Source organism: Perca fluviatilis, chromosome 11, assembly GCF_010015445.1.
Source record: "Perca fluviatilis chromosome 11, GENO_Pfluv_1.0, whole genome shotgun sequence".
NCBI lineage: Eukaryota > Metazoa > Chordata > Actinopteri > Perciformes > Percidae > Perca > Perca fluviatilis.
The window spans coordinates 21490998-21504423 of record NC_053122.1 but is presented as its reverse complement, the minus strand read 5'-3'; the positions used below and the strand labels follow the sequence as shown (position 1 = coordinate 21504423).

Below are 13426 nucleotides of genomic sequence, written 5' to 3'. Positions count from 1 at the left end.
CTGATTTGAACTATTTAAATGTGAATATTTGGTCACACATAACCAATTTGAAAACATCAACTTGGGCTTTGTGAAATTGTGATTGGAATTTTTTACTATTCTGTGACATTTATAGATGAAACAATTACCAATTTATGGAAAGAATAATTGGCAGATTTAGTATATAATCAATTATTTGTTGGTTGCAGCCCTACTTTTATCTTATTCTTAGGCCTCACCCAAGGCAAACCCAAAGGCTGTATGTTTTAAAGTATTTTAGGCCACCATTCCAACATCTGATTAGTTTGGAAAGACTTCAGGATTTCTTTACAATTTCTTGTTAAACATGAGTAGAATTTGTGTTGAAATTCATGTTTTTTTTCTCTCTTTACTCCTCAATAATTGTAAAGTATTTCATGCTGTTCATGAGTCCATTATTCCTTATTGGAATTTCCATCGTTCATTATTGTTAGCAACATGCAGAAATGCCTGTGCATGCTTGACTCACGTGGCGGGGTGTACATACACATTAATATGTTTTATGCCGTGCACTCAGCAGCTATGATTGTCAGTATACTTTGTGAACAGCAGATGAATATTAACCGCTCACCTCAGTTAATAATACATCAGGCATTTTAAATTAAATTGAATGCAATTGCCAAACACTACAATTATTAATCACGAAAGCTAAAATCATGATGTAGGATTGCATACAGATGTGGATTGTTAATATTCAGTTGTGTATGAATGGTAAAATCCCCTCTAATGTCTCTTCTTATATATATATATAAAAATAAGTCATGAAACTGTCGTTGGGAAACTCAGCTGCTTCAACTCTGGAATAGTATCCCCTAAGGCTGCAGCTCCTCTGAAAGCCTGTCATCCCTCCACAAAACATCTGAATATGTAACACAACGTTCACTTTGCATTTCATTGACTTGATGCACAGGCACGTTGTCTTCCCTCCCTGCCGTAATTGCTTCCTGAAGCCCAATTTGAAATAATTAAAAGAGATGAAGGAGTGTTGGGTGTCTGGAGATGTCTCTCTGCATCACTCTTGCCTTCTCTCTGTATTTGCCATGCTGCAGCAGGCAGCCAGGCTTTATGGTCCCAGCTGTCAGCACAACTTCAAATCATCTCTCTTTCCCTCAGTGCTAATTCACGTCACGCAGCCGCAAACATCACCTCCCTCCCTCTCCCCTTTTCGCTCCACCCAGTCCCTCACTGGAGTGTGCTGTGAATTAAATGACGGGTTGCACCAATTGCATGGCAAATCAGGTTGTTAAGATGATGACAATATTTTAATTTGGCTAACATCACTCTGTAGAGCTCCGTGAATGACACAAAAAAAATAGCAAGCATCATTTACTTTCTTGGAAACATAGGTACTTTTTCCCCCCAGGAGATATGTATGAGCCACCTTGCAGTATGTTGCTTATTACCTGACTGGAAAACAAATGGCCCGAGGTGTTTGTGATAATGTGCTCATATGCCCCTTTCTCTGGCTGGAATTAGCTTTGCTTACTTTGTTGAGCTTCATTTTGATTAATATGATGTTAGTGTTGTGTTTAACAAGAGAAGGATAGTATTCTTTCTCTGTTTTTGTGAAGACTTTATTGACATGTCCCAACACTATCTATACTTATCTCAAACCTGCAGACATATTAACACCATAGTTGCCCCTAGTTGTGTGTGCTGACATCTACAGCAGTCCTAAATTAAGGTAGCAATTGTCATGTCATTAGCAATAATGACACTGATTAGAAATGCTAATCCCCACTTTATTTTTAGGGTGAGGCTATTTGCACCCCTGATACAATTAGCAGTGTATGCTATTCGTACCCTGGTGCAATTAGAAGTGCTATTTGTACCCTGGTGCAATTAGAAATGAATGCTATTCGTACCCCGCCGGTGCACACAGCAATGTGTTCTATTAATACCCCGTCTGGTACAAATATCAATGTATGCTATTTGCACCCCTGTGCATTTACAGTACCTTGGCATATATTTACACACAGTTATCCATACTACTCATGTATTACACCTTTTTGGAATATTATCGCCCTGACATTCTTACCCTAACCATAACCAATCCCACTCCTCTTGCCTAAACCTAACCAACCCAACCAGAGCAGGCATATTCATGAGTCTTCCCCTACCACCCTGCAAAAAAAAAAAATGTCGCGTTCGCGGGCCCTGACTTGCGCAATTGCATGCAAATTATCTAATCCAAAAAAAAAATATGTAAGCAAAGGTAAGCGCTCTAACCACTCACCTAGCAATTCTTACAGAATGTTGGACAACTCTTTACCACTTGGTTTCTTCAAGCCTCGGTTGCTAGGTAACCGTACTGTATACAAAAAAATAGGTACTAACTAACAGACTAACGGTTGTATGCTTTCACTGAAGACAGCGCAACTATAGTATCCATTTTCCGCTAGAAATTAAATTGTCATAAACTTTAGAGACTAAACTTTCCTAATATGCCAGTTTCTGCTGTCATGGAAGATGAACGTCCGCCATGATTTCGGTTCACCCTAGCAACGTGTTTTTTGTTGTTGCGTCACAGGGTGTGAATAGCTCAGCTGTGTGGCCGAGGCTATTCGTACCGGGGGTGCAAATAGACACTCCGTTATTTTTTAATTTGCAAGCTAAACATTAGGGTACATATAAGTAAAGTCTTGGTGGAGTGCGTCCTTTGATCATATGACCAGGTTTTGGCAGATTGTGTCAATTTATTTACCCATAAAAACATAAAAAATACTTTAATAATAAGGTTAACCGAAAGAACAAAAAAATACTTTAATAATTAAGTTACCCATAAGAACATAAATACTTCATCTGTGTGTACCTCATAGTTTACACCAGTCCCTAATGCCAACACTTACCAAAGAAAATATTAAAGGGTCAGTTCACCCAAATAGTTTGTGGAAGGATGTGCTGTTTTTATACCTTAAACTGGCCCCATCAGTGATCACAGGTGACATACATAGCATAATCCAAAGTATGAAGATTGACCTTTTGACTTAAAATTGCTGTCTACTACTACATGCTGATTCATAAATTCAATGCGATTAAAATAAGATGGGATCTCTTAAAAAAGACTCAATCTCTCATATGTTTATATATTTGGAACTATTACTCCAAATTGGTTTGTACACATTGGTTGAACAACCACCTGTTTCTCTCCTGTGTTGTGATTTTTGGCTGTACATTAACCACATTCATTTCTTATGAAAACCAAAGTCGATTCAAGTCTGTTGGAAACCGAGATACTGTACTTTCAAAGGAAGATAGTTTCTGTTGGTTAAAAACCTTTTTATTTAAGTAGTTTATGTTGGGTAAATGTATCCAATATCCAACCCAAGACTAACAGATGCTTATTATTTAATTATGTAACGTTTAATTGGAGCTGATCCAAATTGTTACATTCACATCTGTTAGTAGTGTAGTAGTGTTCAGTCTCAGAAAGAAGCAATGTTACAATCTACAGAAGCCCATGTAAGTTTGTTGTTTCTATGTTCTCATTGCTTCATTAACAAGTCCCCCAAAACTCTGAAGTATTTATATCAGGAAGAATTTGAAAGGATTAATGAACAATCTGTTACTGTGTCTTTGCCACTCTCTTCTCCAGTTGCCCAGAAGGTTGTGGCCATGAGGAAAAAGCAGCAGCTCTCTATTGGTCCATGCAAATCTCTCCCTAATTCTCCCAGCCACTCATCAGTCCCCGCTGCATCTATCCCCTCTGTTCACATTAACCAGGTAAGATCCAAATCATCAGAGACAGCACACTGTTTTACCTACTGATCATTGAGTTGTTTTAATATTAATAAGAGAGCTTTATCCTGTTATTTAAAGAAGTCTACAATATACTCCCTTTATTTATTTCTTCTCATAGTCATAACTTATTTTATCAGTGTGGGAAAATAAATAGATTGTTCGTCATTATAAAGACTCTCTGACGTTCATTCTCTCAATCGTTCTCTCTTTTCTTTCCTCCCTTCTTTTGATTCTGTCGGTTCCTCTAAATCTCTCTCGCTCCCCAGGCGGCCAACGGTGGGGGTGCATTCAGCGACTACTCCTCCTCTGTTCCCTCCACCCCCAGCATAAGTCAGCGGGAGATGCGCATTGAGACCATCGCTGCCTCCAACACGCCCACGCCCATCCGCAAGCAGTCAAAGCGCCGCTCCAACATTTTCACAGTAAGTATGCGACAGCTGATGCAAAGCAACACCCACTCACACTACTAGAAGGCATGTTGCCGAGCACACTTTGTCCACCAGAGGGAGACAGGTAGCTCGAAATGCATCAAAGCCACCTCCCTGCCTCCGATTCAGGCAAAGAAAGCATCTTGTTCACACTGCACAATGGGCAAAGGAGTAAAAGACTAAATTATATTAGATCCCCGAAATGCTCCAAAAGAATACACCCTTCTTTCAAAGCAAATATCAAAGATAAGCACTGTGGAAAAAACGTCAACTCTTTTCATGTCCTCTTTCTTTTCTAATTGGATGTAGTAAGCGCGCATGGATTCAGTTTCTCATCTCACCCATAACAAACTAGGCCCTCTGCACTGTCTAAATCTTTGACCTCCCTCCCCCTACCCCTCTTATTTTTACTAGATCCTTTCTTTGCAGTGACTTCCCTTTTGGGCAGAGACGGCAGCAACAAACCGCCAATGCCACTTCTCCTGCCCGACCAAGCTAAACATAAAGTCCGAGCCAGCCAATGCCCTGTTTACACGCTGCTAGTAACGCATGCCCACGCCCCAGCTCCAGATAGAAATGCTCACCCAGTCACTAACCATCTCACTGAGTCTAACTCCCCAATCCTGACCCCACTTATTCTACTCTGGCCCACATCTGATCTCAACCAGAAAGATTCACTACCACACTAGTATCCCGACCCCTGTCTTCCTGCTCTTTACCCCATGCCCTGTCGTATTTGCCCTTTGCTCTAACCAATAGCATATGTGTGCACTAACCACTCTAATTTCCTTAGCTGTCCTAAGCTTGTCTTTTACTTGTAGCCTCTGCCCTCTTTTTCCACCCAGCCTGTTCCCCCACTCCCTCCTCTCTCTTCCCCTCTACACCAGCCTTCTTCTTTGCTGCTAAGCCTTTCCTAATCTCACGTAGCCAGACCTGCCAGCCTCTTCATGCGCAGAGAGGTCTGCAGAATTTAACCAAAAATGGCTTTGTTGTTCTTCAAATGAATTAAATAACTCTTTACGGAGAGAGTCTGTTTGTACCTCCAAAAAAGCCAATGTTTTTTCACAATGTCTGAGTAAGCTTTTCTAAAGGTTTACTTATCTTTTTTTCCACACGTTTCTAGTTTTGTTCTGCAGAACTTTGTGAGCTTTACGAGACAGAGATCAGGCTATGTGAGATGAGTCTTTCCTAACTCCTCCCTCGTACATCTACCCTCCCCTTCTCCTCCACCTGTCTTCCTCCCACTCACCTCTTTCCCCTGTTGCCCTCTGACTCCCTGTCTCCTACCTCCTGCCTTCTTCTCTCCCCCATCTCTTTCTAACTCCTTCTCTAACCTCCCTATCTATCCCCCCCCCTCTATTTCTCCTACCGCCTTGACCCTGTTACCCCAGCTGCTGTGGAAGCCGCAGGCTTTGTGGCCTCCGAGCAGTACAGGCTGTGTGCTAGCTCCCCTTGTTGTCTCCCTTCCCCCCCTGCTAGGTAGTGACTAACCATGTCCACCAGAGAAATGAGCCTCTCCCCGTCCGCGTCATGGAAATGCCGAAGCACGCCACCTACCCAGTGTGGGTGCCGGAGTGGCAAGCCGAGCGGGAGTTTCAGCTCATGACCTTCTGAGGAGCAGCGAGCCGTGGGTGGGAGGAGGGAGGGTGAGGGAGGAAAGAAGGAGGAGGAAGCAGTGGAGGAGGAGGGGACAGAAAGTTAACAGGGCCATGTCGACATTTCTTCAGTGACACTTGAATGTGATGGGCTAAGGAGAGGAAGACTTGCAGTGCCAACCTTTTTGCCATTTTACAAAACGACAGAAAGAGAAAATATTTCATCAACACAACAATATCGAGGATGCCCATTTCCTAGCTTTGTCCGTTTAAAAAAAAAAAAAAAAGAAATTGACATCTGTGTTACAAAGTTCTCTAAAAGTCCTGCTACTCACTGATAGACAGGAGGCTGCCATTCAGAAAGCCTGTCATCATGTTTTCTAGCCACACTCTTAAGTAGTTCACTTAATGTTAATTTTGGGAGTTTCAAGAGAAGTATTCAGTGAAAGAAAATATGCCTTAATGTCATCAGTAGACAAGCTTTGACAGATCAATATCAGACTCACTTTAGTAATTACATACAAGGAATTTTGTGCTAATATTATGGAGGAGAAAATTGCTGCAAGTAATTGATATTGTCCACTTGTCATCAGATATTTGTCACATTTGTGGGACTGGCATTGGGACTCTTGAAGTTAAGTTGGAGAGTAAAAATAATTACTTTTGTGTTCAGGTTTTTTGGCCCAAATTGAATCTGACTACAAAAACAATAAACATAGTTTATTAGAAAAGCCCTTGAATATAGGTGAATCTTTTTCTCTTTTTTTAAATACATTGGTTTGGCCGTTTTTTTAAAGTAAGTAAATGAAACTCAGAGCTTTACTACACAAGATCTTATCACTCCGTCTTTTCATCGCCCTCACAAATCAATTTCATTAACCACAATCATTTCAAGCCAGTTTTGACCGTAACTGTCGTCGGCCACTAGGTGTCAGCACAGTACACATGATCCTTTCCTAGTGCTTCCATGGTCAATAACACTAAACGATCTGTTTTGTAATCTGTCTGTGGTTGTCCTGACGTCTTCAGGCTGTCTGTCCCTTTTTGTGTTGAAAAGCACACTGTTTAGAAATTTAGATGAATACTACGGCATTTTTTATACTTAATTTCATCCCACTCATTAATTCATATCCATTTAATCCATGAATTAATGTCTGCCATTTGGTTTTTCCCATTTCATGTTTTTACTACTTAATTGTCACTGGATCTCCACGTATGAAACGAAACATAACCAAAAACAAACAAAGAAAAAAAAACAAAAAAAAAACATTTGACACTGTTTTTCAATATTTGCAGATTTGTGCTTCTGTTTCCAACCTTTCTTCAACAAAAAGGGCTTTCCAACTCCTTCCGAATTAGAAGAGCATGATGGTTTAAATAAAGAGTCCCCCTGCTTTGCTGATCATGATAGAGAGGAGATTATTTATTGAGGATTTACAGCTCGTTGCTGCTTTACCCTCGGTGCTTAATCGCATTCAGGGTAATGCATAGAACTTGCACTATAGGGAAACCATAGGACTTTGCGTCCAACGCAGCCTAAAGTCGAGTCGATTAGAGTGTTTGAGCACACTCAAAGTAGACTGTCAAATATCACGAAGTGAGACAGACTCGAGGGACTCTTCTGGAAATGCCCCGTCCACCCCCGCCCCCGCCCCACCCCCACCCCCCAACTCTCATTCAGACATCCCACACAAAAACACGCTGTACAGTCAAGTCACTCTTGGAACTGTTATCCAGCCACCCAAAGGACACAACTTTTCCTTACATGACATCACACTGCCTTTTGCCATAAATGAGGACTCAAGGACTAGAGGTGCCAAGTTTTTTTGTTGTTGATTTTCCTACATTCATTTGGTTCGTTTTTATTTGATTCCTTCTTATTTTCCAGGGAGTACTGAATGGAATTGAAAATGTGGTATAAATGTATTATCAGAGGTATTTTAGATCAGAGTAATTTGGGTTATTTTATGAAGGCCTTCATAAAAATCAGGGTAGAGTGTCAGGGTGTTGAGGTATTACCGAGAGATATTATACTGAAAGTTGCCAACAAATGACTCTGGGTTGCACCGACTTGTATGAATGTAGTTAAACTTAACTTCTTTTTTTTTCCTATTTATTTATTTATTTTAAGTTATTTATTTTTGCACATTCAATTGTCTTTTATTCATTTATTTCTTTTTTTTCTCAGTTTAGGTTTGGTACAGAGATTATGAACTCTTGCATAATCGCTTTTCTATCATGAACGGATTGACAAAAATATAGACTGCTGTATATCTTGTATTGTATTTTATTTACAATGGTACTCTATAAAAAAGTACATACATATAAGGAGTATATGAAATAATGCCTTTATTGTTCATCCTATATTTTGTGGGAACTGCAATGTTTGGCTCAATCTGTTGAATATTTTGAAGTGAATTTGTGACTTGCTTTGTATGGTGTCTGTATAGAAGCTAAACAAGTCATCATTAAAAAAAAATAAAATGTTGGAAAAAAGATAAACACCAGAGTTGGTTTACTTGAACTCGGACTCTACCTCTTCTCCATTGGTGACTGGACATTTCTCATGTTCTGAGTGAGACCATACACACTCATGTCTGTCCCTACCTGTATCACATCTCTTTATTTGTTTTGGGGTGGGAAGGTTATTTTTTTATTATTTATTTCCACGTAAAGTCAAATTTACTGCCTAACCATTTCCCCCTACACAGGCACGACCAGAGTCTTAAAATGTTCATGTGTTTGAACCTTTTTGACATTTAAATTGTTTGATATTTGCAAAATTATTTCATTTCCCAACAGGTTTGGCAGGTTTTTGCAGGTCGGAGGAAGATACTTTAGTTTAAGTCTCCTGTAAAATAACCATTTTCCCTTCTCTCCCTTTAACCTGTTGTGAACTTTAACGTATTTGTCATGCTACAAAAGCCCTTATCAGTGCGACTATACAAAGGGCACAGCTGAAGCTACGCTGGTATAGCAGCAGTTGGTCTGCAGGTCCACTAAGGGCCCGCTCTGGCTCTCAAACAGAGGGAAGGATCCCCCAAAGGGTTTCAGGGCTGAGTCATGACTCAATGTGTGGTCGTCCTTGGTCTCCTCTGTGTTGAGATGTGTCTAGTGTGGTCTTGGTTTGGTCTCTGTTTTAATTTTTAATTTTTAACTTGCACGTCGGTGTTACTGCTGTTTGTTCCGCTGGTCTGCTTGTCTGTTAATTTCAAGCTTCTTTTGAGACTTTTATTTTGCAACGTCGAGTTTCTCCACAAATACTGCAAATGCTCAAAACACAAACCCTCACCTCCCCTTCTGACCCCCAGTCTCTCTTTCCCTCACACACATACACACACACACACACACACACACACACACACACACACACCCCAACTACACAACTACGCCCCAAAAATTCACCTCACATCCCACATCTCCCACTCCACTCTGACTGACTTTCTTGTTTTCTTGCAGTCACGGAAAGCCAGTGAACAAGCAAAGAGCGTTGACTGTAAAACAGACAGCATAGGCAGTGGAAGGGCCATTCCTATCAAACAGGTAAGCTGTTTTACAAATTTTTACCCTATATTTCTCATAGTCACATAGGTAAGTATAATCTGTTTTTGTGTCATTAAGTGTTTTCTGTTTAATGTTGATATCCTGCATGTTAAAGATTTCATCGCAGTGGATAGGCCATAGAGTTCACCAGTGTGATTTGGTCATGTGCCGCTGTAACCACTAGATGGCGACATAATACAGCATAACAAATGACCTCAATGCCAGTACAAATGTACTGAGTACAAGAGAGAAGGATGGGGGTTTAGACAAACATCAGAAAGGTTATTAGCAAAGAAGTCTCCCTGTTTGTGTAAATCACACACCTAACAAATCAAAACATGTAGGTTTTGACACTTTAATGGCATTTTCAGTTTATTTCTGACCTCATAAATTTCAGGTAAATTGTGAATTAGAAACGTTCTCTTGTTGATAATGAAAATCAACATTTTGTGTGTTTCTCACATGACCATGGCTGAAAATAAAGGTCTGTTTTAATTGTATACAAACACAACCAATGTAAACAAATATATCACAGCTTCAGAAAACCAACGTTTTTAGTAGACTTAGTTATTGTGTAGCGTTAGTCCATGTATTCAAAGGCATGTCAGTCAGTTTGGGAGAGATGATTCCAATCCTGTGATCAGTTCTGATAATAATCTTGCGTTTGGATCATGGGTGCACTTTTATTATAAAACGTTTGGTCCCAGTGGAAATGTTATTGCTATTATTGCTCATAATTGTGTGTGGGTAGTATTTTTGCATACAAGTTCATTCATGCATATCTATATAATCAACTTTTGACAGCTATTAGCTGAAAATGTCATTAGATATCCCTTTTTTCTTTAGGTAGTTTCATAATGGGTTACATTGTGCTACATTAAATACTACAGATTCACTGACTGTGTTTTCCCATCTTAAATTCTTTTTGCTGGTACTTTTTATTTTTTATCATGATTGTCTATTATTTTTCTTTTTTTTAATGTATTCATGCTTTGCTTTAAATGACCAGTTGGGTAGTACTGAACACTGAATTACACATCTGAGTGAGGATAATTTTCTAAAGGTCCGACTACAACCAAAGGAGAAATAATTGACACATTGATTAGTAATCACTCATGATTATATGAGGGCTTTTGAAAATGGGTCAGCATCATTATATTATCCTCTTTACCTGCAAATGATAGAAGATAGTGTCCTTTTTTAAATGTTGAGCCAGACCTTCTCATTCCCTTGGGAAGAAAATTGCCAAGGCTTTGGTCCAGTGGAACATAATGGCAGGGTGACACTTCCGAGCCCCCTCACTCAATCAGAAAATCTGCTTTGGGGAAACCAGTTTAACAAATACAGCATCAGTCCAATATCAGTCCATCCGTCTTTCACTGATAGTAGATGTTCATGTAATAGATGCAAACCTTTTATGATGTTATAATTTTAAAATAAATGTAGTAGTGTTACATTTCTTTTACATCAAAGTCATACTTATTAACATGGCATATGTTTAAATTGGGTTTTTATTTGTGCACAACACCCTGGAAAATGGCAGAAATACACTTTAAAAAATATTAGAAATTTAAAACTTCATGGTTGCCATTCTAAAAAAAAAACATGTCCTTTCTGTTTCATTTCCGTAAAGCCCTTGGTTTTTATGTCGAATAGTGTAATTCCCTGCAGAAGCAGGCAAATCTGAAGAATGCAGGTGAACACGAGGTTGGTTTTTACAAATGAAAAAGAATCCCCTCTGAGCCATCTTTACTGTAAACTCTCCCATTCTTACCCAACACATTATGGGGAGCCCCTCTCTAAAGCCCAGGGCCAGTTTCTCTAAGTATCATGGCAACTTTTGACAAGAGCCATCCCCCTCTTTATCTACAAAGGACTTTTTTTCAGAGGGGGGAGTTTGGCTTTACAGATGTGGAGAGTGAGGGGGTTAGTGGTGTGATCTCCAGGCCAGTCAAATGCACAATCAAGGAGATCAAAGTGTCAATGTGAGCTTAATTACCACTCCCCCCTCACCCCATCGGCCAAATTACGCCCCTATAAAATAGTGAGTGAGGATAACAATGCGCTCACTGCTGAGGAACCACCAACAGCTCCTCAGCTTTGAGGAGCTGTTGACACCCCCCACCCCCGAACCCAACACACATTTTTTTTTCTTCTCCCCCTGTCACAAAGGGCCGGCCTATCAGTCAGCCACAGTGGCAGGATGCAGCTTTTCTCCTGGTCGTCTGACAAAGAAGGGAAAGACACTATCTACTCTGTGTAGATATGACAATTGTGTAGCCACAGAGAGCACGTCTAACGATCGGCCTGTTTCCATATGTCGCACAGGCTGAACACCCTCATCTCTTTGTGTGTGTGTGTGTGTGTGTGTGTGTGTGTGTGTGTGTGTGTGTGTGTGTGTGTGTGTGTGTGTGTGTGTGTGTGTGTGTGTGTGTGTGTGTGTGTGTGTGTGTGTGTGTGTGTGTGTGTGTGTGTGTGTGTGTGTGTCAGTCAGTATTGTAGGGAAGCACAAGTCTCCATACATGTTGCCATTTGATGCCAAACTATCACATTAAGAGCACACTGCTCAATCCAAATGGGGCAGACAATTGAACAATTATGATAAATGATCTCAAATCATTTGTCAAGCTTCCTGAAAGTGACGTGCTTCATGAAAGATATATCACAACAACTGTTAAAATAAAACAGAAAATTTAGTCTGTAAGTGTTAATATTTTCACATTCTTGTCTTAGTGTCTTTATCGATCTGCTTCACAGCTTTGATAAATATATGAAGCTCAGTACTGATTGCATGTATAGATTTATGTATGCTTCAGTAAGGCCACGAGATGAGCAACATATTTGCTTGTAAAACATGCATTATAAAGCCGCCAGAGGCCCTGTGACTGGATCATTTACTTTGTATGATTAGAGAGTCATTTAAAAAGTGTTTACAATTCTTTTATTGACTAAATTGAGAAGACTGGGCAGTCAGCAAGTTATCGATTGAAGGACACAATGTTTCTCCCTGGAAAACCATCAAAACCAAGGCTTATATGTCTGATATGTCAAATAACATATATGTGTTTAAATGCACACATTTTATTTTATTTTACTCACTAAACAAGAATTAAACAGAATTGTGCCCCATTTAGATTCCCCTTTCCTACCTTCAGAATTGTATGACTTTTTCTTTTATTGCAATTCCCAACAAGTTGTATAATTGTTCAGTATAACTTATTCATCTTAAGAAACACACAGCCAATGTTGATGCTGGTCTCAGTGGTCTTAGTTTTAACTTTTTTCCCATTTTAAAATAAGATTTTAGGAGAAGATAACATTAGAACATATTATTTTATACTGTGCAACTTAAAGATTTTAGTAGGGAAGAACAGATTTAGGTGTGGATGACTACATTTAAAGATAATATTTGAGCCACATTTAAAGCCAGGCAGGTATATTCATAAAATATTAAAAAGATACCACCCCCCCGCTGAATCAGGGTTTGGATTAGGATGATTGTCGGCAAACAGCCTGGTGCCCGGGTCACAGAGGGTCAGCTCTTCCTGATGTGTTAATCAGGATTAAAGCCTGCAGGATGGGCCTGGCTAGCAAAATACCCCCCCACACACACACACACACCCTTTTCAGTTTACACACACACACAGACACACACACACACACACACACACACACAGGCTCTGGCTGTAAAAGCACAAACAGCTTAATCCCCTAATTAAGCCTGCCCCTCCTCACTATTTAACCCCAGAGAGCCTCCTGGCCCTTGCACTCAGCAGCGTTTGGCCACCTCCAGCAGAGGAACTGCATTGTTTACCAGTGGATTTACTCAACAGATAAGGAAACCATCTGATGCCCTAAAAGGCCCCAGTAGATAAAGTAGAATAGAATAAGAGCTTTGAAGAGGGGAGATCACACTCCCTAATCCCGGGATTGAGAGGTCTTCCAGAGTTCAGCATGTTATGTGTATGAATGCAGGGAGGAGGTCTGGCAAATTGGATTGTCTCTCTCTCTGAATGGTCTCTGTGCCAGAGGAACTTGGCCACCTTTGGAGGTTCAAATGGTCACAATAGAAAAACTAACATATCCTTCAACCTGTCAACA

At 40.0% G+C, this 13426-nt stretch overlaps 1 protein-coding gene across 4 annotated transcripts in view; it reads left to right on the top strand.

Annotated features, from left to right (window-relative positions):
* Positions 1-13426, top strand: part of agap3 (ArfGAP with GTPase domain, ankyrin repeat and PH domain 3) — a 122184-nt gene that overhangs the window by 67197 nt on the left and 41561 nt on the right. For 3 of the 4 annotated variants that reach the window (XM_039815358.1, XM_039815359.1, XM_039815357.1), the window contains exons 7-9: positions 3614-3741; positions 4026-4181; positions 9242-9325. In XM_039815358.1, the coding sequence (XP_039671292.1) occupies positions 3614-3741; positions 4026-4181; positions 9242-9325 (368 nt within the window). Of the gene's footprint in view, positions 1-3613; positions 3742-4025; positions 4182-7078; positions 8285-9241; positions 9326-13426 lie in introns of those variants that run through there. The other variant, XM_039815360.1, reaches the window with a different exon arrangement.